Source organism: Meriones unguiculatus, chromosome 4 (assembly GCF_030254825.1).
Source record: "Meriones unguiculatus strain TT.TT164.6M chromosome 4, Bangor_MerUng_6.1, whole genome shotgun sequence".
In the NCBI taxonomy this organism is placed as follows: domain Eukaryota; kingdom Metazoa; phylum Chordata; class Mammalia; order Rodentia; family Muridae; genus Meriones; species Meriones unguiculatus.
The window spans coordinates 32551621-32577960 of record NC_083352.1 but is presented as its reverse complement, the minus strand read 5'-3'; the positions used below and the strand labels follow the sequence as shown (position 1 = coordinate 32577960).

At 43.2% G+C, this 26340-nt stretch overlaps 1 protein-coding gene across 7 annotated transcripts in view; it reads left to right on the top strand.

Annotated features, from left to right (window-relative positions):
- The window catches only part of Mtus1 (microtubule associated scaffold protein 1), a 144504-nt gene that overhangs the window by 98658 nt on the left and 19506 nt on the right, over positions 1-26340 (top strand). For 6 of the 7 annotated variants that reach the window (XM_060381641.1, XM_060381640.1, XM_060381638.1 and 3 more), the window contains 2 exons: positions 12921-13135; positions 20225-20291. In XM_060381641.1, coding sequence (XP_060237624.1) covers positions 12921-13135; positions 20225-20291 — 282 coding nt within the window. Of the gene's footprint in view, positions 1-12920; positions 13136-18983; positions 19158-20224; positions 20292-26340 lie in introns of those variants that run through there. The other variant, XM_021626488.2, reaches the window with a different exon arrangement.

Below are 26340 nucleotides of genomic sequence, written 5' to 3'. Positions count from 1 at the left end.
AGCAAAGCACTAAAAGAACAAAATGTTGATTTATTTAAGCCAGTGTTAAAGAACCATTTTGACTACACAGCATGTGAATGAAATCTATTCAATTACAGTAAAATCCATCAAATTATGTTCTTGTATTTGGTGGTCACTTTGAAGACTTCTTTTAGAATTGCTCGAGACATGAAAAACAGTTTAAGAATCCCCCCTGAGATAGATCTGTACTGTCCATTGCTCTGCACCCAGGACTGGCTTCTCTGCTGTTTCCTTAGGTCCCCTTCTTAAGGGTTCCTGCCTCAGGGAGGAAAGAAGGGAAATGGGGAAGGAGGAGGTGCCAGATCCCTTAGAAGCGCCAGTCTAGGTCGCATGGCTAACATCCAAAAGAAAGATCTAAGAGAGAGGCTGAGAAAATGAGTGTTTTGAGTGCTTGATTTCTCTAGTTTCTGAAGTGCGTGCAAGTATGTTTGTTTCAACAAAGCAGAGCAATTATTTCTCAGAGGCTATTACTGGCCACTTATGAATGAAGGCAAAAGTATTATTTAGCCAATGGAATCTGTAACAGACCTTGCCATTTTTTTTACTCCGAAATACAGCTTATTTTTTATCTTGATTAAGTATTTGTAATAATTCGACTTGTTTTGGTTTGCTTTTCTGTTATTGTAATAAAACTCTGACCAAAACCAACCTAGGGAGGAAATGGTTTGTTGGCTTACAGGTTGTAGTCCACCACCAAGGGAAGCTACGGCAGGAGCCTGGGGGCAAGAAGTGATGCAGAGACCATAGAGGCACACGGGCGGCTGGCCTGCTTTTCCTGGCTTGCTCAGCTGCCTTTCTCACAAAGGTGCAGCCACCTTGCCAAAGGATGGCGCTGCCAGCAGTGAACTAAGGCCCCCTTGCATCAATTCGCAACTAAGAAAATGGCCCACAAACATGACCCGAAGCCAACCTGGTGGAGGTAGATTTTCAATGAAGTGTCCCTCTTCCCAGGTGCCTCCAGTTTGTACCAAGTTGATGAAAACTAGCTTCAACTTTGAAGCTACTTTATTATTGAACAAAGTCTTACCTGAACCTCTTTTAACTTTCCACTTTAAAATAATGCATTGAGGAAGGTGTTCTGTATTTCAGGTGTTTCTTTTATTACCCTAATGTTTTAGAAGTGGAATAGTTACGGTGGTTATTCTGTTCATGTCCTGTTAAGATAAATATGCACTTTTCTCAAACATCAACATAATCGGTGTTAATGAATCTATTAAAGATAATTTCCATAATATAAACATATAGTATGATATGTGTGTATGTATATATATACATATCAATTTATATATGAAAAGAGATTTGGTCATTTGTAGAATAAATAAAGGGCCAGAATGAAGGACAACAGGTCGGTGGTGTATCTCTACTGCATTTCACTGTCCTAATGGATAGCTACATCCTTCTTTTTGCTTCCATCTTGATGACTTCACTGGCCTCTGACCACACTGATGGCTACCTACCAAGAACATAGAGACTCGCCATAATAATAAAAACATATATTATGGTCAGATGTTGTGGTACATGCCTTTAACCCTAGCACCCAGAAGACAGAGGTAGGTAGGAAGTTCAAGGCCATGTTGGTTTGCAAAGCTAAGTCCAGGACAGCCAGCGCTACATACTAATGCAAACAGAAAAAAACAAAACCATCCCAACAATATGTGTTGTGACACTTCGGGTTAGCTTTAAAAAAATGTCCAAGAGCTAATTTGCTAGCAGTGTGTGCAGAGCTAAGTGTGATGGCATATATCTATGTTCTTAGCTGTTGGGAAGATGAGGCAGTATTGAGAAATATAGCAAGACCCTGTGCTATAGCAATGCTCTCTCCCCTCCCATCCCAAATAAGAATAGCATATGCACATTGCTTATGATCTTAGTTAAAAGACAGTGCTGGGATTTTTAATGCCTTTTTCTGCATGCCTCATAGCTGTACTGTTAATTATCTTGGAATTCTTTTTATCTGTGATTTTGTAGCTCTGGGGAAAATTTGACTGAAAATTTTTTTAGGATCTGTATTCGTGTCCTTTTCTATTGCTGTGATAAAACACCATGACCCCGGCAACTTTTAAAGGTTTCACTGGGCTTATGGCTACAGTGGATTACAGTCTAGGGTGGCAACAGTTAAGAGGTCACATCTTGTTCCACAAGTGGGAAGCAGAGAGCACTTTTGACACTTCAAAGCCTGTCCTTACTGATTCACCTTCTCCATCAAAACCTATTTCTCCCCCAAACAGCCACCAACTGGGACCAAGTATTCAAAAGCCAAGACTTATGGCAACTATCTCATTCAAACAGTCATGGGACTGAGAGATTTGCCCTCCTGTGACTTCTATAACCTGGTTCTCCCATACAGACATATAGATGTTCTTCTATACATCCCTCGTCACAGGGTTAATATTTTGAGACTGGTGTTCTCTTTGTTGTTTACATAGGTCTTTCTAATGAAGAATGTTCTAGCTGGCTATTTGAATTTTGGTTTCTTTTACAAGAGAATCTACTGTGCTTAAATGAGGTTATTTATGAGGTTGTTGGTTTTTGTTCTTAACAACTTTGATACATTTTGGAGACCCTGCTACCTCTCATTGCATCATGTTGGCAAGTGTCTACACCAGCTGTTGGGTGTCAGAAGTCTCTCTTTTATAAACACGATCATAACCTGACCTGAGCATTGGAGATGCCACCTGTAGTTACACAGAGACCACCCACAGCGTCGGTGGCTTAGCAGTGACATCACCTGAGTTGGCTTAGCCTGGGATGTAAAAATCACAGAAGACACGGTGTTTACAAGTCGAAAGTCTGGTGGAGGAGTAATTACAAGAAGGCCCTCCCAGCAGGCTGCTTCAGCTTGTTTGGGAGATCCTACTGGTGACAGGACATTGTTTGGGATACTGTATCCTTCGCACGTGTTTAATTAGAAAGGACATGCTGGTGGTGCATGTTGTCATTGGTAAAATTAAAAAGACACCACTGGCATAAGCAGGCTTTATGTTACTGAGTAGGTTTTTAGGAATCTAGTAAGACTGACAAGTAGAGAGGATTAAGACAAAAACAAACAAACAAAAACGCCCATATAAAACCACTGTTAAAGATGGAGATGTAAGTGGACTGCGGTGGAGCATGCTTTAATCCCAGCACTTGAGAGGGTGAGGCAAGCATGTTTGTGAGTTCAAGGCCAGCCTAGTCTACATAGCAAGTTGCAGGATAGTTAGGGCTATGTAGAGAGACACTGTCTCGAAAAACAAGACTGAGATGCACTTGAGTTGGTTGTGTGTTAGCCAAGCAAGTGCGGTACAAACCATGAATGGGGGCCCATGCCTGCCGCCCTAGAGTTCTAGAAGTGGAGGCAGGAGGATTACAAACTCAAGGTCATTCTTGAAAACATAGCTCTATGTTAAGGTAATGTTTGCCTGCATAAGTGATAATAAATAAATTTTATTAGGTTGTATAGATTACTATCACTGTTAAGTTAGTAGAGCTAGGATGTGTGTGTTCATACTCCTGTGTGTTGGGGAGAGTCTTTAGGCTTGATTGCACCTTCAAGAGCACATGGCGGGTGATTAATGTGAAGAGATGTTGAGTTTAGAATGGGCTATTCTTGGGGATTTGAGAGCAGAGTGTGAGAGAAGGTTCTAACACCTTCCTCATATGCCTCTCTGAACTCCTCCCCTCCTCCTGCCCTTGCCCTCATTCTGCCTGTCAAGCCAACAGCTTCCAGCTGGAAGCTTGTACCTCACGCAGTCCCTCTTCATCTAACTGACTATGTGAGCCTCCTGTTCTGCCTCATAATCCCATTCTTCTTTTATGCCTGTTCTCACTGTCATGGACCCCAGATTTGGTGTCCTCTGAACTCTCTCCTGGCCTCACTGTCCCTGACTTGGCCGCTTTAGATCTTCCTTCCCTTCACAGGACCCTGCTCAGCATTGTTCTCTGTTTCCTACAAGATAAAATCTTGCGTGGTGCCCACACCCTTGCTCCTGTTTATGTTCCCAGTGGCTTCATTTTATGTTGGGGTTGGTGATTGTGTTCAGGTGCAGAGGCTTTGGGGGCTGTGAGTCTGCCTTTGTGTTTTCTGACTTTGCCTTCAGTTCCCAGCAACCTCCTCCACTTATCTGTCTGCTGCATGAGGAAATTCAGTGAAGACTCTGCCCCCACACCTAGGACATTCTCTGCCTGTACTCCCACCCCACTGTGTATATGTGATTCCAGATTTTGATTATCATATGCCATACTCTTAAGTCTGGTGACATACTTTTGTCTGCAGCAAGAGTTTCTTGAGAGCCAGAACCAGTTGGTTAAGATGCATTCTATAGACAGCTACAGAATGAGCAGCAGCCATTTAGATAACCATGGTATACCCGGGTGCTCCTTTATATTAGGTCATATTCCCATTGATTCTCATTTAAATACTTTACATGGGATGTTGCATGACAAAAACCCCATCAAATATCAAGGAGACACCAACTGCAAAAACAAGTGCATGGTATTACTAGAACTTTCAGAGGTGGGGTTGATGATAGTGCAGAAAAGTGGAACTCGTTTGGCTGTATAGGCTGGTAGAGATTCAGGTTGTCTTCCTGCATCCCAGAGAAATACTATCCTCTGGTGTGGGGATCGGGAACTGGGAGGGGGAGTGTTAAATGGCGATGGAGCCCATGCAGAATCCATGGACTCAGACTCCAGAGACCAGATTTCAAGGTCTAACTTTATTGTCCAGTGTGACAGCCCTTAAATGATTGAAAGGCCAATTGGACCATCCCATGCTAGCCTCAAGCACCAATAACAATCAGGCTGCTTCGGCTATAAGAAAATGTGTGGGGCAGGGCAAGGTTACCTTAGAAGACCTCTGGAAAGAAGGGGGAAGCAGTCGCTGCCCCAGACGTGGGTTCATTTTGAGACCTCACTAGTGTGCTGGGAGTCTCAAGTAGATCAACACTGTGCAGTGGGTCAGGATGTTTTGAAGAGCCATAGTAGTCCCTGATGCTGCCATTCCCTATGGGCCTCCGAAAGGCTTATCTTGACACTAGGGAGATGATCTCTGCTGGACACCCAATGGACCCCTTGCCTATCCTGTTATTGTAGATTTTAATGAGTAGTAGTGAGTAGGACAACGTGTAGAAAAATAGATGCATCCATAGGTTGCTCTTATGCTTCATGAAATGCAATACACTCTCACTGCTCTTTTCTCTGATGAGATTTTAATAACTAGGGAAACAAGCAGATTTTGTAAGTGGATGACCTGTTTGGACAAAAGGTGGGTTTTTTTCCTCAGCTGCTCTATCTCATGATTATGCTCTTGAGTTGGGAGGGTGTGGTAAGCCTCTCTCTAAAGATGCTTAGTAATGAAATGGGCATCCATCTAATGGAGTGATTTACTTTTTATAAGATGATAAAAATTTAGCCATTTTGAAAGTGAGATGGTCTTAATTTTTTTCATTTTTCTTTTTATTGAAAATAGATTCTTTTCTCATATATATCCCGATTATAGTCTCCCCCACATACATCCTTCTAGTTCCTCCCTTTATTCCCTTCCCTCTGGATACATTCCCTTTCTATCAGGCTTTGCTATTTGTTCACCTCCCCCTGAGGGGGGAGCAGCCTTACCAGGCCCCAGAAAATGACAGTGCAGCCACTCCTGATGTGATCTGATAGACTAAGATCAGAAGGAAGGAGAGGAGGACCTTCCCTTATCAGTGGACTTGGGGAGGGACATGCGTGAAGAAGGGGGAGAGCGGGTGGGACTGGGAGGGGAGGAGGGGTGGGGCTTATGGGGGGATACAAAGTGAATAAAGTGTAATTAATGTAATAAAATTAAATTAAAAAAAGAGAAAAGAACAGGCTTTTAAAAGATAACAAGCAAACATGTCAAAATAAAATATAAGATGAAACAGAACCGGTCATATCAAAGTTGGACACAGTAACCCAACAGGAGGAAAAGAGTCTCAAGAACAGTCACAAGAGTCAGAGACCCATCATTCCCACAGCCAGGAATCCTATAAAAATACTAAGCTAAAAGCTATAATATAAACTTAGAGAACCTGGTGTAGACTCATGTAGGCTTGATGCTTGCTGCTTTAATCTCCATGAGCTCATATGTGCTTTGCTTAGTTGATACACAGCACCTTGTTCTCCTGGTGTTTTCTATCCTCTCTGTCTCCTACAATCTTTCTGACCCCTCTTCCTCAGGGTTCCCTGAGTTTGAGGGGCAGGGATTTGATGGACACATCCTATTTAGACTCTATTTCTCTCTCTCTCTCTCTCTCTCTCTCTCTCTCTCTCTTTTCATCTATCTATCTATCTATCTATCTATCTATCTATCTATCTATCTCCATGTAATGTCTGGCTGTGGATCTCTGTATCTGTTCCCATCTGCTGCTGCCAGAGGAAGCCTCTCCAGTGATGACTAGATAAGGCACTGATCTATGAATATAGCAGAATATCATTAGGAGTCATTTTATTGATACCTTAAAAAAAAAGATTAGTCATGTTTGGTTTTTATCTTAGGTCGCTAAGCTGTATAGTCTCTAATTCTTGGTCCCAAGCAGTGTCAGACATGGGTTCTCTCTGGAGTGGGCCCTAAGTCAAATCAGATATTGGTTGGCTACTCCCAAAAGTTCTGTGCTACCCTAACATAATTTTCAGGCAGAACAGATGGTAGATCAAAGTTGGTGTCCACATTTCTCTTTCAGTAGCCTGCAAAGTACCTTCTGCACCGAAGACACTAGAATGTATGTGTGAGGGCTCCATGTAGGCACCAGCTTTACTTTCTTTATCCATTCTTCTGTTGAGAGACATCTAGGTTGTTTCCAGTTTCTGGCTATTATGAGTAAAACCTCAATATACATGGTAGAGTAAGTGTCCTTATGGTAGGATGGAGCATCCTTTAGGTATGTGCTCATACCTAAAGTAGTATAGCTAGGTCTTCAATTCCCAACTCTCTGAGAAACTGCCATATTGATTTCCATAGTGGCTGTACAAGTTTTGCACTCCCATCAATAATGAAGGAGTGTTTCGCTTGCTCCACATCCTCCCCAACATAAGCTATGACTTGTATTATTAATCTTAGTCATTCTGACAGGTGTAAGATGGAATCTCAAAGCTTAATTTGCATTTCCCTGATGGCTAAGGATATCAAACATTTGTCAGTCACTTGAGTTTCCTTTATTGAGAACTTTCTGTTTAGATATGTACCTCATTTAAAAATTACATTATTTAGTTTTATGATATCAATTTCTTGAGTTCTTTATATATTTTAAATATTAATTCTCTATTAGACATGGAGTTGATAAAATTCTTTTCCAGTCTTGTAGGCTGCTGTTTTGTCTTATTGATGGCATCTTTTGCTTTACAGAATCTTTTTCAGTTTCATGAGGTCCCATTTATTAATTGTTGACCTTAGTGCCTGAGCTTTCAGTGTTCTCTTCAGGAAGATGTCTTCTGTGCCAATGCTTTCAAGAATATTCCCTATTTTCTCTTCTATCAATTTCAATATATGTTTTTATGTTGAGGTCTTTGACCCACTTGGACTTGAGTTTTGTGCAGGGAGATAAATACATTTATCTATTTACATTCTTATGCATGCAGACTTCCAATTATACTAGCATCATTTGTTGGAGATGCTGTCTTTTTTTTTTTCCATTGTATATTTCCAGCCATTGTATAAAAAATCTGGTGTCCATATGCATGTGGATTAATGTCTTGGTCTTCAGTTTGATTGCATTTATTAATGTGTCTGTCTGCCAATACAATGAGAGTTTGTATTACTATAGCTCTGTAGTAGAACTTGAAATCAGTGATGGAGATACCTCCAGCAGTCTTTTATTGTACAGGATTGTTTTAGCTATCCTGGGTTTTTCTTTTTGCATATGAAGTTGAGAATTGTCCTTCCAATATCTATAAAGAATTGTTGTGATTTAGATAGAAATTGTTTTGAATCTGTAGATTGCTTTTGGTCAAATGACCATTTTTAGTATGTTAATCCACTGATCCATGAGCAGGAGATCTTTCCGCCTTCTTAACTTTTGCTCTTCAAAGACTTAATGTTTTTATCAGGCAGATCTTTCACTTGGGTTGGTTAGAGTTACTCCACGGTATTTTGTATTTTGAGGCTATTGTGAAAGGTGTTTCCCTGATTTCTTTCTCAGTCCATTTGTCATTTGTATATAGGAGGGCTACTGATTGTTTTAATTTGTGTGAGTGTGTGTGTGCGCGCACGCGCGTGTATCCACTTTGCTGCAAGTGTTTATCAGCTATAGGAGTTCCCTGGTGAAATATTTATGGTCACTTAGGTATACTATCATATCATCTGCAAATAAAGATACATTGACTTCCTTTTCAATTTGTATCTTCTTGATCTTCTTCAGTTGTCCTACTGCTCTAGCTAAGACTGTAAATACTATATTGAATAGATATGGAGAGAGTGAATAACGTGGTCTTGTCTCTGATTATAATGGAACTGTGAGCAAATATTTGTGATTAAAACTTTTGGGAGACACACAGGTGGCTCAGCAGGTAAAAACATCTGTCACCAGGCCTGAAGATCTGGGTTCAATCCCAGGACATACATATTGTGCACATTTGTACACAACTAGTTTTGTTTTCCAGTTTGTGTTTCACTGCACTGAATACATATGGATCAGAACTGATAATTTTAAGGTCTCAGATTAAATGAATTTATTGAAATTGGATCTTGTTCTGTTAATAGATACATAGATATAATAAGCAAAAATTTTATCTTTTTAAAAGCAGCCATTTATCAAAACAGTAACATCCTCATCCTGATAAGCATGTGAGGACCCACGTAAGGAGAGATGGCCAAAGTTTGCTTCATAGTATGCTAAATCTGTCACACTATGATAATTTCATGTAAATAGCAAATCCTTTGGGGGCTCAGGGAAAACCCTTGGCTTTTCAAGCGAGGAAGTAGCCCATTCATACGAGCCTGGGGCTTCGAGCGTTACCGTGCGTTTTTGTGTTCTCTCTGGTCCTCAGGAATGGGGACAGGGAAGGACGTGTGAACTGGGTCATCAGTTGCCAGGCAGGACTGCTCTCCTGAGGGAGCACAGTATGTGGAGCGAAGATTGAGGTCACAGTGCGCTTGTCCAGCCCCAGGTAGGGGGCACCCTGCACAATGGAAGGCTTGTACTCGGGGGGGAAAAGATGACGATGTATCATCCCCTCCTTGGCTGTTAATTCTGTTCATGCTTTCAGCAAATCCCTGTGTTTAAATTCTAGGAGAGAGCAGTCTACTCAGAAGTAGGCTGTATTTCCTTGCTGGTGAAGTGTTGAGTAAGGATGTAAGGGCTCAACATTCATTTTAACCATTTTGGAAATAATGGTCTTTATTTATTTTATTTTTTTATTTTATGTTGAAATTTGTGAAGATAAGTTACCCTGTCATTTTAAAGCATAAAAATGGGTGCTGGGGAAAACGGCTCTATGGGTACGATTATTCCTATGCAAGTATGAGAAGTGTGTTTTGAACCCTCAGATGTAGCCTTAGTGGTAGAGTCCTGAGTATGCATAACGTCCCAGTCTGATCCCCGGCACTGTGGGAAAAATGGGGAGCAGATGAGTCACCCCCTCAAACTACAGTCATCTGTTAGGTTTCAAAAGTGTGGTAAGCTTAGTGCATGCACTTGTTTCTGCGGATGTCCTATACTGCAAGCCAGTCCAGTTTCCAGAGGGTGTGGGGATAGCAGACTGTGTCTGTCGGTGGCCCGGATTCTAAATGACTCTATCCCAAAGAGGCAGACCTGAGAAACCCTTTCACCCGCAATGGCCTTCCCTCCCTCTCCTATGTAGGTACCAGAAGGATCACAAGAAGGGGTAGCCGGGGTGGTGCGTGCCTATAGTCACAGCTGCTCTGGAGACTATGGCAGAGAACCACTTGAGACCAGGAATTTGAAGCTAACCTGGGCTACTGAAAGACGGAGCCTCAGTGAAGAGAGAAAAAGAGAATGCCCTGAACAGTAAAAACCGCCGTTGTTCTGATCTGTTACGTGGCAAATGTAATTTCTTAGAACATTGTATTGGCTAATTTCACATCAACTTGACACAGGCTAGGGTCATAAGAGAAAAGGGAGCCTCAATTAAGAAAATGGCTTCATAAGATCTAGCTGTAGGGAATGTTTTTAATTAATGGGAGAACCCAGCCCACTGTGGGTGGTGCCATCCTTGGGCTGGTGGTCCTGGGTGTTAGAAGAAAGCAGGCTGAGCAAGTGGGGGTGGGTGGGTGGGTGGGTGGGTGGATGGTGGTGGTGGTGGTGGACTTATTTTCTGGAGTGTTTTATTATGGCAACATCAAGCTGGATGTCGCCTGCCTCTAGGGAAGCGGCAACTAATGATAAGCAACTTGAAAACGACAGCCAGTAAAGAGTGACTGAAACCTTCCCCATCTCCAAGTACTGTAAGACACAGCGGGAATTTCGGTCAATTTAGAACTGAGGACTATCAAATCTTAGGAACTGTTTCACCATCTAAAGCAGCCACAGGAAATGAGAGCACCTTAATCTGATTGAAACTTACAATGCTGTCTTGAATGTAACTTGATATATAAGTATTATTTTGAGTGTAACCAAGAACCATTGGCTCTTGGGACACAATCCAGATGTGTCTTTACTCTCCTCTTAGCACTCCTGGATGATAGTTTGTGGCTCCCTGAAACATCAGAGAAAAAGTTTGCTGCTTAAAAAGTTCTGTCAAAGCTGTGTGAGGTGTCGCACACTTGTAATCCCAGTACTCAGGGGGTCAGAGGCAGGCAGATCGCAGTGAGTTCAAGGTCAGCCTGGTCTACAAAGTGAGTTCAGGATAGTGAAGGCTATACAGAGAAACCCTGTCTTGAAAAACCAAAAACCAAAAAAGAAGTTCTGTCAATCTTGTTTGTCACCAGTGAATGCAGATGGCGCCGTACAGACGGCTTGGCACAATAAGGAAAATTTATTTTTACTGTTTTTAGTTTCATGTGCCATTTTTTCATTTTCATATTTGTGTTTGTTTTGATTATTAGGCCTGTTTATTTCCAGACACTAAGCAGTATGCTTCCTGTTTTATCCAAAGTGACTTGATGTTTGGAATGCTTCCAAAACTGAAAAAGATTTTTCATTTAAAATGAGTTATTCCCAGAACACAGCACAGGAAGTGGACAACCTCTTCAACCAGTGTCTTAGATGAATATGGAATAGTAGCATGTGTTTGAGAACTTTGTATTTATCTCACTGTTACTTCTTGAGGAACACAGCTTGCACTTACTATAAAATGAAGCAGTGTATCCAGACATACAGTGCTCTTTACAGCAATCTCAGAGAAGCAAAGAGTGAGATCTTCAGTGTGTGTGTGTGTGTGTGTGTGTGCTGGTTTAGTAAATTCAGAGTGACATCTCTGGTGCAGACTGTGGCAGTGACCAGAAAGACAGCAGGAAGGCAACACTGTGCATTTGTGGAAAATGCACAGGAGTCCTGTGACAGGAATGTGGAAGGGGGCTATTGGGGAGTTGGATGATTTTCAGGTTGGGGGAGGAAGATCAACAAAAAACTGCAGAAATCTATGAAATACTATAATGAAACCTATAAGTCTGCATGCTAATTAAAAACAAATTTAGTCATTTGTTTGGAGACAGTGTCTCGCTGTGTATCCTCAATTGTCCTTCAACATCCGTGTAGACCAGGCTGCCCTGGAATTCACAGAGATTCATCTGCCTCTGCCCCTCACGTGCTGGGATTAAAAGTGTGTGCTACCAGGCTCAGTATAACAAAATTTTAACAAGGAAAATGTAGGAGGAAAGAAACGCATTTCAAGTTCAATAATTTGAGTTTTTTTTTTCTTCCTTTGGTGCTTATCATATCAGAGTAGGGGTTGCTATCCGCTTTCTTTTTTAAAATCTCTGCTTTTCAATTGTACCTTTTCATCTTTTGTTTAAAAGCAAAAACAGATTTAAAACTATGTCCTTGATTTGGAATGTCTTGCTGCTTAGTTTCAGCACTTCTCCAGAATGTAAAACGGGTTGAATCCTGTGTGTTAGCTCTGCCTGCTGCAAAAGTGACTTTTACTTTGCTCAGCCTGTGTCATAAATACAATACCACTCTTGTTTTCTTCAGTCTTCCAGTATACTTTATTGTATTGCTCTGATAACAGATTCGCATTCTCTATTTGTCTCCTTTCTCTGTGTCTCTGTCTCTTTCTGTGTCTCTCTCTTTCACACACACACACACACATCCCACACACACACATCCCCCCCCCACACACAGGGGTTTGTAATCTCTGTGATGAACGTAGATGCAGAAATTTCCAGTAAAATACTGGCAAACTGAATTCAAGATCATACCAAAAAGGTCATTCACTCTGATCAAGCTGATTGCACCACAGAGATTTAGGGATGGCTCAACATGCAAGAACAGTAAGTGTAATTCATCACATAAATGGACTCAAAGACAGAAACCATAGGCTCACCCCAGTAGACACAGAAAAGGGCCTTTGCTTGTCAGAGTTAACTGGAAGATTAAAAATTATGAAGTCAAGCTGCAGAGATGGCTGAGCAGGTGAAAGTACTGGTCACACAAGTCTGGTGACCCGAGTTTGATCCTGGGACCTGTAATAAACGCAAACAGGGTCTGGGAGGTTGTCCTGTGACTGCCTCAGGAACACACACATCGTAAGCACATGCAACAATGACGGGTTAAAATAAAAGCCAGGAAGTCACTGTGTTGCCATCAGCCTTTTATGTTTCCGAGTTGCTAATTCTGTCTGGTTCATGTGCATATAAAGCCCCTGGGTCCTGATCCCTAATCAGTTGCAGCCTGCTTCCGTATACATTTCCCAACGTAAGTGTGGTTTAGATGCTTTCATGTGGCAGTGATTATAAAAACAATTAACCTCACATGTCTTTGTGCTTTCATTCCTTCCTCCTGCAGTTGAAAAAGGCAGGCAGAAGAACCCCAGAAGCCTGTGCATCCAGACCCAGACAGCTCCAGATGTGCTGTCCTCTGAGAGAACCCTTGAGTTGGCCCAATACAAGACCAAATGTGAAAACCAAAGTGGCTTTATCCTGCACCTCAAGCAGCTTCTTTCCTGTGGTAATACCAGGTTTGAAGCACTAACGGTTGTGATCCAGCACCTCCTGTCAGAGGTAAGGAGGCTGGTGGGGGAGGAGGATGCGCAAGCTTGTCCTACAAATACGTTTACTTTACGTTAATGTTTAGAAGATCTGCCATCCCTCCCCTCTTTCTCTTAACCCCACCATCCGTGTGTGTGTGTGTGTGTGTGTGTGTGTGCGTGTGTGTGTGCTTGCATGCACACACACCTGTGTTTACAGTATGTATACGCAGGTAAGAAACTAGAGAACGGCCTCATTATTTATTCCCCAGGGGCCATCTGCCTTCATTTTAAGACAGGGTTTCTCCCTGGCTTGAGGCTACCAAGCAAGCCCCAGGGACCTGCCTGTCTCCACTTCCCCAGTACTCTAGTATGTGGGACCATGTCTGGCTTTTTAAAAATGAGAGTCCTAGAGATTAAACTCAGGACTTTGTGCTTATAAGGCTAGCGCTTTCCTGACTGAGCCATCTCCACACCCCAAACTTTACTTTTATCACTCACTCCTTGTCTTTCTCTAGAATTTGGGATCGTAATGATTTTCTGTTACCTTCCCTCTCTCCTTCCTTTCTTGTGTGTGGTACATAGCGTGTGCACATGCAGGTACCGTGCATGCAGACTTTAGAGCAGGATGCTGGTCCTCTGTTGCTCTCCACCTTGCTTTTAAAGATCTCGGGAAGTTTTAGCCAGGCTGGCTGGTGGGCTAGTGATCTTCCAGGATCCACTTGTCTCCATCTCCCCAGGCTGAAGTTACAGGCTTACACTACAATGCCTGGGGGTTTACATGGGTATTTCGGATTTGAACTCAGGTCCTCTTGCTTTCACAGCAAGCACCCCTAACTTCTGAGCCACCTTCTGAGCCTGAACATATTTCTTTAGTACTCACTTTTCCCTCCCAAGGATGACAGTAGCAAAAGGATAATTGCCTGTGGTGTTTTATAAAACTTCAGACTTACAATAGCATATGCAGCTTTGGGAAATGAGGTTGCTCTTCCTACCAAGGTCACCCTGTTCAGACCTGGCTGAATGCTAGGTTCTGATGGCACCTTTCTGCTCTTGCCTTCTCTCTGCAGTCCATCCCAAGGACTGTCAGCTAACAGCTGCATCTCCGCAGAGTGTCCATCCTGCTGGTTAAATCCTCGGGTGGTTCTCCACTGTCCACACATGATCTGAAATGGTAGCTAGGACTCTAAGAAGGAAAATGAGCATCTACAGAATAATCAGCATGAACTGAGCAATAGGTGTCTAAGTCTTTAAGCACACACGGTATATTTAAAGATTTAGAAGAAAAAGTTATGAATATATTACTACTGTTTTATATTGATGTTGTAGATATTTGAGCTGAGTAAAAAAAACAATTATAATTTTAAAAATATGCCTACTAGGAAATTATTAAATTATGTGTGTATGTTAGGTATGATTCTGATTTATTAGCTTGGACTAGGGTTTTATAATAATTTGACACAGGTATCCTTTTAAACGTAGCCCTCACTGCCACATGAAGAAAAGCAGGAGGGAGTTAATATTTGTTAACAATACCTGGCACTTAGTAAGCACTTATTTCTCTTCTTAAGTGCTCACCCAAATGCTAATGGATGGGAATTTACAAATAAAATCGAGGCAGAGTCAGTGACTCCAGATAGCAAGCAGCAGCGACGATCCTGATGGACAGGACAGTTGGATCCCTGCATGTTCAGCCTTTCGTAAGCGTCAGGTCGTCCCGACCTGCACCCAGCGCACACAGACTGGTTTTACAGACAGTGAAGGTCTAGTTGAGTAAAGCAGGCAGTCCTGCCCTCACTGCTCCTCTGTGGGCAAAGATCCAGAATTGTACTTGAGAAGGAAGCCGGACTCTCCCACTCAACTGTTTTAGTCTAAGAGCCCCTTCTGGCAGGAGCATCCCACAGAATATGCAAATGTGGTATTAATAAGATACTTTCTGGCCCCTAAACATGATCTGTATAGTTCATTAGGTACTCACTTGAGGAAAGAATGGATGCAGCACTCATTAAAATGGCCCTAGGTTTGGTACATTGAGTGGTAAACTCTTAATGAGTTTCAAGAACTTTTCTTAAGTTCTCATATGTGTTCATGGTTATTTGGCTTCCCTGTTGTTGGGTGAGGTAGAACATCATGGCAAGAAGCAGGTGATGGAGTAAATGGTTCATGCCATGGTGGACAAGGGGAAGAGAAAGATATAGGAAGAGACCAGGCACAAAATGTAGCCTTTAAAGCCCCACTTTCAGTTAACTTTCTCCAGTCAAGTCCTACCTTCCAATAGCCTGTTCAGCATTGACCTCATCAGTGAACAAACCCACTGATGTTTGGATCATGATGCTAACAGTACCAGCATGGTGGGGTGTCAAGCGTCTAGTCCTTGAGTGTTTCAGGGTGATAATCCTGTCCAAGCCACAGCAGAATGACTCTGTAATAGTGATGCTAAATGAGTAAAGCTCAGGAGCCCCCTTCTTAAGGAGATTCCTGGGCCTTCCAGCCCTACCTTTTACCCACCCTCTGGACTGCAGGACCTTAAACTTCTCCTTTGTTTTCTGTATGATAGCTCCTCCCTCTGGGCTTGGTTTTCCTTTTTTTTTTTTTTTTTAAAGTAAGTTTTACTACTTTGTGTGTGTGATACACGTACACTGTGTAGTCATTATGTGCATTGCTCACGGAAGCCAGAAGAGGGTGTAAAATCCCCGGGTACTGGAGTCAGGCACTTGTAAGCTGTGCTGGGAATTGAACCCCGGTCCTCTGGAAATGCAGCCAGTGCTCTTAACCAATGAGTCATTTCTCCAGCCCCTGTTCTTGCTTTTTAAGATAAAAAGTTCATCGAGAGCAGAGTGTGCCTGCAGTCCTTTCTTGCAAATCCACCCCGAGAATTACAGTAGACAGAGCATACCGGAGCAGACAAGGGAGGGGAGGGGTGGAACCCCAGACACTTCTTTAAAAAGGCACACAAAATCCCCGTATAAACGTTCTTTACTGCTTTGTTTTATAACTGATCAGTGAGGTTGCCTAAGGTGCACGCAGCACTGTTAGAAGACGCCTGAAAGGGAAAGATGGGGAAAGTTAACCAATTAAAACTCCGTTAACCCTTGAATTCTTTTGAACCCACCATTGAAACATTTGGACACCATTAACCTTCGTTGGTGTTAGTAACCCTAGAGTCTTTATTGTAGGTTCTCTAGGCAGATTTCTTTAGTAAGGTGAAACAAGAGCAAATAGGGTTTTTTTTTTTTTCATGCAAATAGAATCTAACCTAGACTAGCACCTTTAAAAAAAAAAGTTGGATTTTAAATGATGCTGGTAGTCTACCTAACATCTCAGATTTAAAGAAGAGAAGAAAAAGGTGTCCGCAGTGAGGGAAAGCAGCGTGTGGACGATACAGAGGAAACCAGACAGAGCCAGGTCCAGACTGTCTGAGGCAGCTTTTTCCTGTAAAATTTCCTGTGCTGCTGATGCCACTCGGTAGCCAGCAGAGCTCACGTACACCAGTGGATGAGAGCCAGCTGCTAAGTGCTTGCATCCCGGGGACCTTAATTAAGTTATGGAGAATCCCGTTTTTTCTTTCTTTCTTTCTTTTTTTTTTTTTTTTTTCTTAGAGCACTTCATGCATTTAATGCACGAGCATGAAAGCGTCTTTGTGTGGATCCCCACCCTTCTCTCCAGTCTCACTGTGCATTGGGGGGAAGGGTTGCGCTTTATAGTACAAAGATAATCAAATAAACCTCTTCTCTGTATTATAAATGGCTTATAATCTATGACAGAGACACTAACCTAAGCAGCTGGAAAAAAAAAAAAGTCTTGTCTCCAACTGACAGAATGTATTTTATCATCTGGGAGTAAATAATAAGTACATTTAAAGGGCAAGCAACCCAGACAGTCATGCAGAAATAACAATATGTCTGTTATAGTATGGGCTCTATGGTTTGCATTTTGAATAGATCATATTATAGCCCTGGGTTTCCCATCGTCCTGTGCTGCTTCCCCTCAGATGATGTCATCTGCTTTGATTGATGACCGAAGAATTGGACCTGGACATTTCCCCCTAAGTTCCACGCTCCTTGAAGGCAGGAGCTATGTCTTAATTTTCTTACATATTATTAATGGTACATGATATGAAATGCACTTAGTTAGTACTGAGTAATAACTCATCATTGAGAAAGGTAAATGTCCCTCCTGGGCATTTTGGGGAGGGGATGTTGTCTCCGACGTTTAGCTTTTCAGAAAGTGTATAAAATGAGTCAGGTTAAGAAAGCCAGGCATCTGAAGAGGGTAGCATCTTGACTAAAAGATGTTAGGATGCTGAACAAGAGCTGGACAATTCTAGTCCATGCGAACGCACACATGCACGACTGCCACACACATAATGTATGTTGTGGTTGCTGGCTTCACATACAGGTGCTATCCCTGAGCTACCTCTAATCCAATGTCCTGTCTGTAATATGCAAGAGGCCTCTTTGAGAAGGGAACTTTTTCTCATAAAGACCATGGAATAATAATAGCCCTCTAGGGTGTACAGAAATCCCTTGTAGGGTTCAGTAACTGGGCTCTGCAGAACCAGGACTAGAGCAGAGGTGACACTAAGGGCAAAATCAGAGGGTTAGAGAGTCACTGTGAAGGAAGCATGGACTGGCTCTCTCCCAACCCACTTTGAGCCACCGAGACAGAGTGACAACTGACCTTGATGTCTGCTTGCTCTATGGAACTGGGAGGAGTCTGAGGGTGGTTAAGGGAAGTGGAGTTAGGAGAGGTGTCCACACTCGCACTGAAACCTGTTGCCTCTTGAACACCCTTAATAAGCTGACCACCCCTTGTGTGTTTATGGAGGTGTGTGGCTTCCCCAAAGCTCTTTGGAGATAAACACCGGAAGCATTAGCTTTTGCTTGCCTCTCACCCACTTGTGTTTTCAACTTGGCTACTGTGGAAAAAGGGACTCTGAAGCAAGTTCACAGTTTCTGGTTTACTGTGCATGCCTAATAGAGCCGTCCTCTGCTTTGTCTTCACTCCAGTGACAAAACCCGCCATTTATCCAAGGGTGGGAATAAAATGAGGGCTTGTCATGAAAGTACCAGAGAAGTCAGGCTGAGGTGGCACATGCCTATAATTCTAGAACTTGGGAGCCTGGGGCAAAGGAAAGCCAGTAAGAAGGAGAGAAAAAGAGAAGAACAGCATATTTGTGGGTTATTTTACAGTCCTCAAACTTTTAATTTTTGCATTAGAGAAGCAATTGTTTATTATTCTTGAAATTTGGGAATTCCTGATCGGTGACTTCAAACTTTTAGGATTCCATTAAGCATTAATGTCAGAATGTACTAGGTGAAAAAGAAATCAGACTTTTAAGAACTCCAATCACTGTTACCCACCCATATGTAAAGATATCGAGGGACTATTACAGTAAAAGTGCACTCCAACCCCCGGGTCAGCGCTTCGGTTTTTAGAGCATCAATGGACTATAGAGTAATGCCGTTTAAAATTCTAAATCACAACAGGGCCCTCCGGTTGCCCTTCACCTACTTCATCATGCCTTTAGTGTGTGGGTTTTGAAGAACAAGTTTCCCTTTTCTATTAGTAAGTGTGATAATCTAATGACCTCAATTAGAGAGGGGGAGTAAAAAAAGGCTCACGCATCTAAAAATAGCTCCATTATCCACGCAGAGAGGGTCCCATTTCTGTTGTCTCCGCCCCCCGGCTGATCCTAAGTAAGTGGCAATCGATCAGGGAAAATGTCTGGCTCTCGTTTCTCATAAATGAAGGGCTGTGGCTTTAAGTAATCGCTGGCTGCCTGTGCCAGAGGCAGAAGCTGCAGTGTCGGCCTCGGTGGGGGAGAGACAGAGGAGTCTGAGGCAGTAACCTGCGGGACGGGAGGGAAGGCCACCCGGGCCAATGGCGCTCCTCCGGGCTGGGCTCTGAAAGTGGGCCGACCCGACCGGTGGGAGGCGTGGCCACCTGTGCACTTCTTGGACAGTGCAGGGGGTGGGGGCGTTGGAGACCGAAGCTGGAAAATGGGCTGCCCGAGCAGCAAAATGTGCCTCTCTCCTCCATGTGCAGCAGCAAGGGTAATTAGTGTTTGTTTACAGTGCTTATTTTTCTGGAAGGGTGGCAGGGACTACCGCAGCCCCCGCCTGGAGCCAGGGGAGATGCTCTGACCGAGAAGCAAGTCTAGCCAGCAGAGGCCAGTCTCCTGATCTCTGCAACACTGTGATCCTGATGCCGGGAGCCCCACAGCCCGAGGTGATCCCAGGAAAGGCATTTACCGAGGGCTTGGAAATTCTCTCACGTCCCCCGTCCCTAGTTCTACCCTGGCACCAGGCAAATCTTCGCCTTGAGGAACTGTTTCTAGTGATTGTGTTTGTGTAAGTATGTGTGGATGTGTGACTGCTACAGGCTTGCAGGTAACTTGAAAATTATTCTTTGTCACAAGATTGATGTCTGACTTAAAAAAAAATACACCGAAACAGCCTCCTGATTTCCTTTACTTCGCCTTGTCAAGCCTACTTAAAATTATAGTTGCTTCATGATGTAATAATCCTTGGAAACTGGTATGTAGCCGGTAAAATCAATTTAATTTCATCTTTAAGAGATTAATCTTTTTTTTTTTGTCCTAGCTTCAAAACAAACTTTTTTTTTTCTTCTTTAGGATATAGGATTGGCCTTGTAACAAAAGTTTTTTTTTTTTTCTATTGCGGATATGGGACAAAGTCTGTATAAGTGACTATGTTTAGAACATTAAATATTTATCTTGAACTGATTAGGCCTTTATTGCCCTTGGAGAGGGAGAATGCATTAAGTCTTGAGTACAGTTTGCATTAGCTGAAAGGGTCTATGGATCTACAGTGAGCACCAGGCTCAAAGCAAATATTTTTAAATAGCCATTCAGTTCCTCAAAGGAAAGTTTCCCCAGGACCTGGGAAAATACAGATTTTCAAAACACAAAATTCCTTCACGTCAGAGGGACATCTGTGTTTTGCTCTGTTCTTAACACAAACTGTTAGCTTAAGTGATTCTTATCTTGGTTTCTTGACTCTGGGTCCCATTTTCCTAGCAGCAATAAAATAAATGTGTGTACCTTACTGAAGAGGGATCCTCTTCAGAACATTAGTAACATGATGTGTGTTTTCCGCAGCGAGAGGAAGCCCTGAAGCAACACAAAACCCTCTCTCAAGAGCTTGTCAACCTTCGGGGAGAGCTAGGTAAGCGCCTGTTTCCCTGCTCCTGCCCGTCATCATAAAGTTTACTGAAATCGACAGTGTGCCCTTCCCTCCTGTTCTGTGGCCAGACTTGCACGCTGGCCGCTGTTCTTTCTCTCTCCCTCTCATATCTGTGGAAACACTTAACTATCAACATTACTTTTGAATCCTGGCAGTGTGACCTCAAGCTCATAGAATTCCTGGCACTGGTCTGAGTAAGCTAACAGAGCTTTCTGATGTCCAACGCATGCTTCATACTGAGTAGACAGGGACAGAATGATTTTTGTAATTGTGTGGATTCCCGTTGAATAGTTATGTCATATCTCTTTCTCTATTCTTTTTTTTTTTTTTTTAGTGGGGGGGGGGGACCGCTTTTTATATTAAAGAGTGTTGAAAAAAGTTACTCTCTCTGATAAGAGTGATCGTTCTGCGCATTCCTGAGATGGTGTGTGTGTAAAGCGAGTCTCCAGTTAAAAGAATACATGCTCAAACAGTCAGGATGAGCTGAGGAGGAATGCCTACCAGCCCATAGCACCCTCTGGGAAGTCCTTCTGTCTGCTATTTGAGTTCTTGGCTCTTCTGGAGAACCATAGATCGGAAGCACAAAGACAGTATGGTTGCCCTTTCTACCTCAGCTACCTGTAGCAGAGAAGTGACAGCGCTGTGTTTCGCCCTCACCCCTCCTTGCATTTGTGAGGACCCCTCAGCCTAAGAATGGCCTTCCTGATTTAGCTTCAACTAGATCTGGAGTTGTTCAGCCAAAGGTCGCTCGCCGTGTCCTTGGCTTTGCTTGCTGATAGGCTGTGCTGAAAGAATGCATAGTGTAAGTTCTTCAGAGGCAACAGCTAAAGATACAGCAGATTTTGTTCATCTGATTTCCAAAGAATCCTGTATTTCCCTGAGAACCAGACCATTGTTTAATTACTGCCAGTCGAATTTGCTAAACTGGAGTATTTGTCAACAACTACACTGGCCCAACCAAGGCAAAGGTCAAGGGTTAGTGCATGTGGGGTCAAGATTTTGTCCTTTCCTGTTCCTTGTACCTCCCAGTGGGAGTCAAGGCCAGTTTCTAGCTAACTCGTGAGATTTACAACAGTAGACAATCCGTCCATGTTGGCTGGTGTCCTTATAGAAAGGAAGGGCCCTGTGGAAACAGATGAAGGAACACAGAAGCCCAAAGAGGGAGAGCTCTTGCAAACCAGGACAGAAACCACAGCATGGGCAAGCCTGAACCAGACACCCTGAGGGCCTTCCACTGTTTAATTCGATCTGGCTGCCTCCTCTTGGTTACCCAATGACCAGCTCTGTTTGTTTGTCTGTGCATTCAGTACTGTAACAGATATGGAGGTAGGAGATGTGGAAAGAGGGTATTTTGTGTGCATGTGTGTGTTTCAGAGTTCATCAGAATGCAGTGGAGATGGAGATGAGCCTTGCCTAATGATTCAAGTTTCTAGTCTCTGAGAGAAGGCAGGACCAAGACAAGAAAGGGACACTGAGCTCATTGACTCTGCTTGAATGGCAACCCTCTTCACAATTAAGCAATTTAAATTGGAGCCCCGGTCCACGGCACTTCCAGCTATCACACAGCCTGTCAGGAAACAGCCATCCTTTGTACGCTCACCTCTCTGTCTGAGATAAGGAGCATGTGGCCTGGTGTGCTTTTCCTGCCACTGTCAAAGTGTCAGGATGTTACGGGTGGCCTGTTCACATTGTTTTGTCACCTAGGCTGGACTTGGGAAATGGTGTCATTTCTGCTAACCACTGAATCAGACAGACAGGCTTGCTCAAGTACCAGGAAAGGCGTTTGAGAAAAGGTTTTGTTTGGCCAGTGAGTAGAAGAGAATCCTTTAAGCAAGCATAATGAAGCTGGCCGGGAAGAAAGTTCTTGAAACTTTCAGCTGGGTTTGTGTAGCTTGCCATAATGGAAAAAGATAGAGTTTACACATCAAAGCCTAAACCCCAGTTGAGGCCGTAAAGGTGTAGGACTGTGGCATCTCAGGATCCAGGTTCAAATCCTTGGTTGGGAGCTGGGTGGCCCAGACCCCATCTCATCACATCTCTTCTGCCCCAGTTCTATTCTGCCTAAAGTAACAGTATACACATGTGCCCCAAGGATGGCCATGAGGATCACATGAGGTCAAACATTGTAAAACACCTGTAATAGCCAGTGTTGACTGCTGTTAGCCCTACAGACATGGATGTATGCAGTTGTAGGTCAACGTCATGGTGTGTGCCTGTAACCGAGTACTAAGGAGGCCAAGACAAGCGGTTGTCCTAGGCCAGCATAGTGAGTGAAAGGTCAGCCTGAGCTATGTAGTGAGACCCTGTGTCAAACACACATAGTTGCGTGCACAGGCACACCTACCTGGGCACCCGTGCGCATCCCCCGTACATACAGATTCTGTTTTACAGCTGTGTAGTTACTGTCGCAGTGCCTTCTTGTGACAGCATAAACCCTTCCCTGGACAGGAATAGCAAGTAGATGAAAATACTACCAGAAATCCTCAGGACAGGCTGATCACACTCAAAAGCAAGTGAGACCCAGCCAGTCCTTTGCTGCTATTGGCATTAATGTTGAGTTAGTGGAATAGTTGTGTTGTGTTTTGTTTTATTTTGTTTTAAGTTTGATTGGTTTGTGTTTGTTTGTTTGTTTTTTGAGACAGTTTTTGTCTTGGAACTCATGCTGTACACCAAGTTGGCCTCGAACTCAGAGAGCCTCCTGAGTGTTGGGATTAAAGGTGTGTGCCTCCACTGCCTGGCTAGTGGTTCAGGTTTCCATTCATACACTCCCAGTTAGGAGTTACTTAACATTTTTGAGTACACAGAATTTTCCCTTTGGTGATACAAAGTCTGTGTATTTTGCTGCATTAGTGCGGGGTTTGAATAGAGTAGTAAAACATATGAGGTGATGTCCTCATGCTTTGCAGGCACCAAGAGAAGAGAGAGGCTGTCTCAAATAGTCTGTGCCTTTGCCCTCCACCATTGGCAGACTTTATGGATGCCTTCTCACTCAGTGCTCAGATAGTCCCTTTCCAAGTTAAGTCTTTCTACCTGACATGCAGTTAGCATGTTTCTCCTGTCTGGCCCACATTCCTTCATGGAAAGCCTCTTGCTGGGGCAAACCTCTTCAAGGAACACCTCTGTCTATGCAGAACAAAAGCATGAGGCCAGTGACCTTCATACCATGCCCTGATGTATTTAATATATTTTGTGTTGTTCTGATGTCTTCAATCTCTATGGTCCTTAATGAGGAGATCCTTTGCTACTTCCTCTGGGAGAAAAAAAAAAAAAAAACGAAAACAACAAAATGAACCCTCCATTTGTATAGCTTATTGGCATCTATTGGCATTTGAGAGTTTAAACTTTAAAGACCAGTGTGTAAGCAAGAAATACCCTATAGTCCTACTATCTTGGCATGCTTTTGCACAGCCATTTGCCTTTGATATAGAACTTTGTACCGTCATTATAATATATGTTGTTCCATCACATTTTTTGTTTGTTTGTTCGTTTGAGACAGGGTAACACTATGTATACGAGGCTGGCTCTGAACTTGTGTCTCTGCCTGTCCCATCAGGTTTTTTTTTAATTATATTTATTTGTATGTGTATCCACATGTGTGTGCCACAGCATATGTGTAGAGGTCAGAGGACATCTTGCAGAATTGGGTTCTCCCATTCTACCCTATGAGTTCAATGATGGAACTCTAGTTCTTAGGTTTGGTGGCAAGCCTGGGATCCCCTGAGCTGTCTAGACAGTCCAGTCCATCGGTTTTAACAAACATTCATATAGTCTGCACTTGCATTAACCATTTCTGTAACCCGGGAAAACTCGCTTAAGCCTCCCCTCCCTTAGAAGCAAATACTGATCTGGATTTTATGACCAAGAATCGGTTTTGTCTCTTCTAGATTCTAGATCCACCTAGGTGAAAACGTAGTGTCCTCCTTTACCTACGGCTTTTTTGACAGAGGGCCATGCTTCTGAGGTGTTTTCTGCGTGTCTGTGGATTGTTTTAACAAGCTTAGTACTTTTCCACTCCAAAGCCTCCCCTGAAGACATTCTCAATGATTGCGGAGCATCTACAGAGCAGTACAGCAATCAGACCATATGATTGTGACTCATGGGTGTATAATTTAAGCCCTTCCCTCCTGAGCTGCGGGTGTGTGCTTCCTTTGAGGCCCTGCCCCCAGGTGAGCCAGGCCCGTGAGATGACAAGTGGACGGCCCCTTGCTTCCTGAGTCCTCTGCATATCTTCTTATTCAGACCTGTTCTGCGAAATGTACCCCTCAGTGTCCCAGGAGGCATCAGTTGAGTCACTCTTAACCAGGATGGCCACTGACTCACTCTCCTTACACAGCATCACTCTCTGTTATCTACAGCTATAGCAGTGTGTCCTAAACCCTTCTCAGGCCCGTCCTTCCTCAGCGACCCTGGAGCCATAGCTGCGTTAATGAACGATATTGCCGTGGCTGCCCATCGCTGGGGTACCTTGCTCTGGCCACAGTTGCCTTCTCCATGGGCACCAAAGACTGCGCTTGTAAGCCTGACATTGTAGCATCCACTGCCTTCCCCCCCCCCACTTTGCTTCTGTTATGTTTGTGTAGAGCCCGACTTTGTGTCTCGGCGCTCTTTCCCTCTTAATCACAACGGGGTTCCTGCAGGCCCCAGTTGTGGTCTAATTCATGTGTCTATCTACCTCCTCCTGTTACCCTTCTCCTGAAGTGCCGCCTCCTCTTTGTGGTACCCTTCTCCTCTTGCCGTGCAGACTCTTGTCTGCAGCTGAGTTTCACCCAGATCTTTCAAACAAGTTGACGCTACCTCTTCCACCCTTCTGGTTACTTGGCGCACAATCAGGGCCTTGTGCTTAGAGCCACTTGTCTCTGTACCTCCTTCCACCGTCCAGAACTACGATATCTCCACAGGCAAACTCGCTATCCCCTTTCAGGTGTGTAGGCCTGCGGCATGTGGGTGCACAGACAGCAGCGTACCTATGATGGCAACAGGGAAGGTGGGTTTCTCCTTGTAGTGTACGGGGGTCGAGGGGTTAAGTGCACAAGCATCTGCTATGAACGCCTTTTAAAAAAGTGACATCTCAGTCGCCCAGAGAGCATGACAGTAATGGTGGTGTATGACTCTGTCCGAATCATGACCGGAGAAGCTTGAATGTCAGTCCTTGCAAAAGTTAAAAGTTCACTGTCCCATTTCATGGCCAACGTCCGAAGCAACCTTTTGCCTCTGAGAAAGTCATTCTGATTCTTTCTGGTGTCGCATTGAAGAAAAGTGGCTTATAGAGGCCTCTCGCCATAATCTTTGAGGTTTCCGTTGTCCTTAAAATTACATTTTTTGTTCTATATAACGAGAAAGATTTGTTTGTTGTGGTTCTAGGAACCAAACCCAGGCATTGTACATGCTAGACAGATCTCCTGCCACTGAGCCACACCCCTGCCCCAATATGTATATGTATGTATTTATATATTGTGTTATATTTATACAATATGTGTATATATGTTATATCTTATATATGTATATATTCAAGATATAGACAATGTATATGTCACTATATATATAAAATATAATATATGTATATATTGTATTTATACAACACATATACAATGTATATATACGTATATGTTGTAGTATATAAAAAGAAAAAAAAATTGAGACTCAAGAGCTTGCCTACTGCTAACTAGCTCAGAAACCAAAGGGTTTGGATACAAAGCCAAGGTGGCCGGGCTGTTTCTGTCACTCCCAACAGAAAGTGCTTTGTGCAATGGAGTAAAACACTAGAAAGTCATTTGAAATCAGTACAGGCATGCATCCATAACTAATGACTTGTAGGATCCTTTAAGGCTGTAAGAAGTACACTGTTGCTAAGTGGAAATAGCTTCTTACCTCCTTAAAAAAATAAAGCAAGCTGTGAAAAGCAGAATATAAACCACCCGATCAGCGCTGACCCGGCAGACCTCGGATTGCCTCACACCTTGCGGAATGTGTGAATGCTTTCGCCATCCCAGTTCTGGCTTAACAAGGCTGTGTGTCTAAAGTGATTTGGACA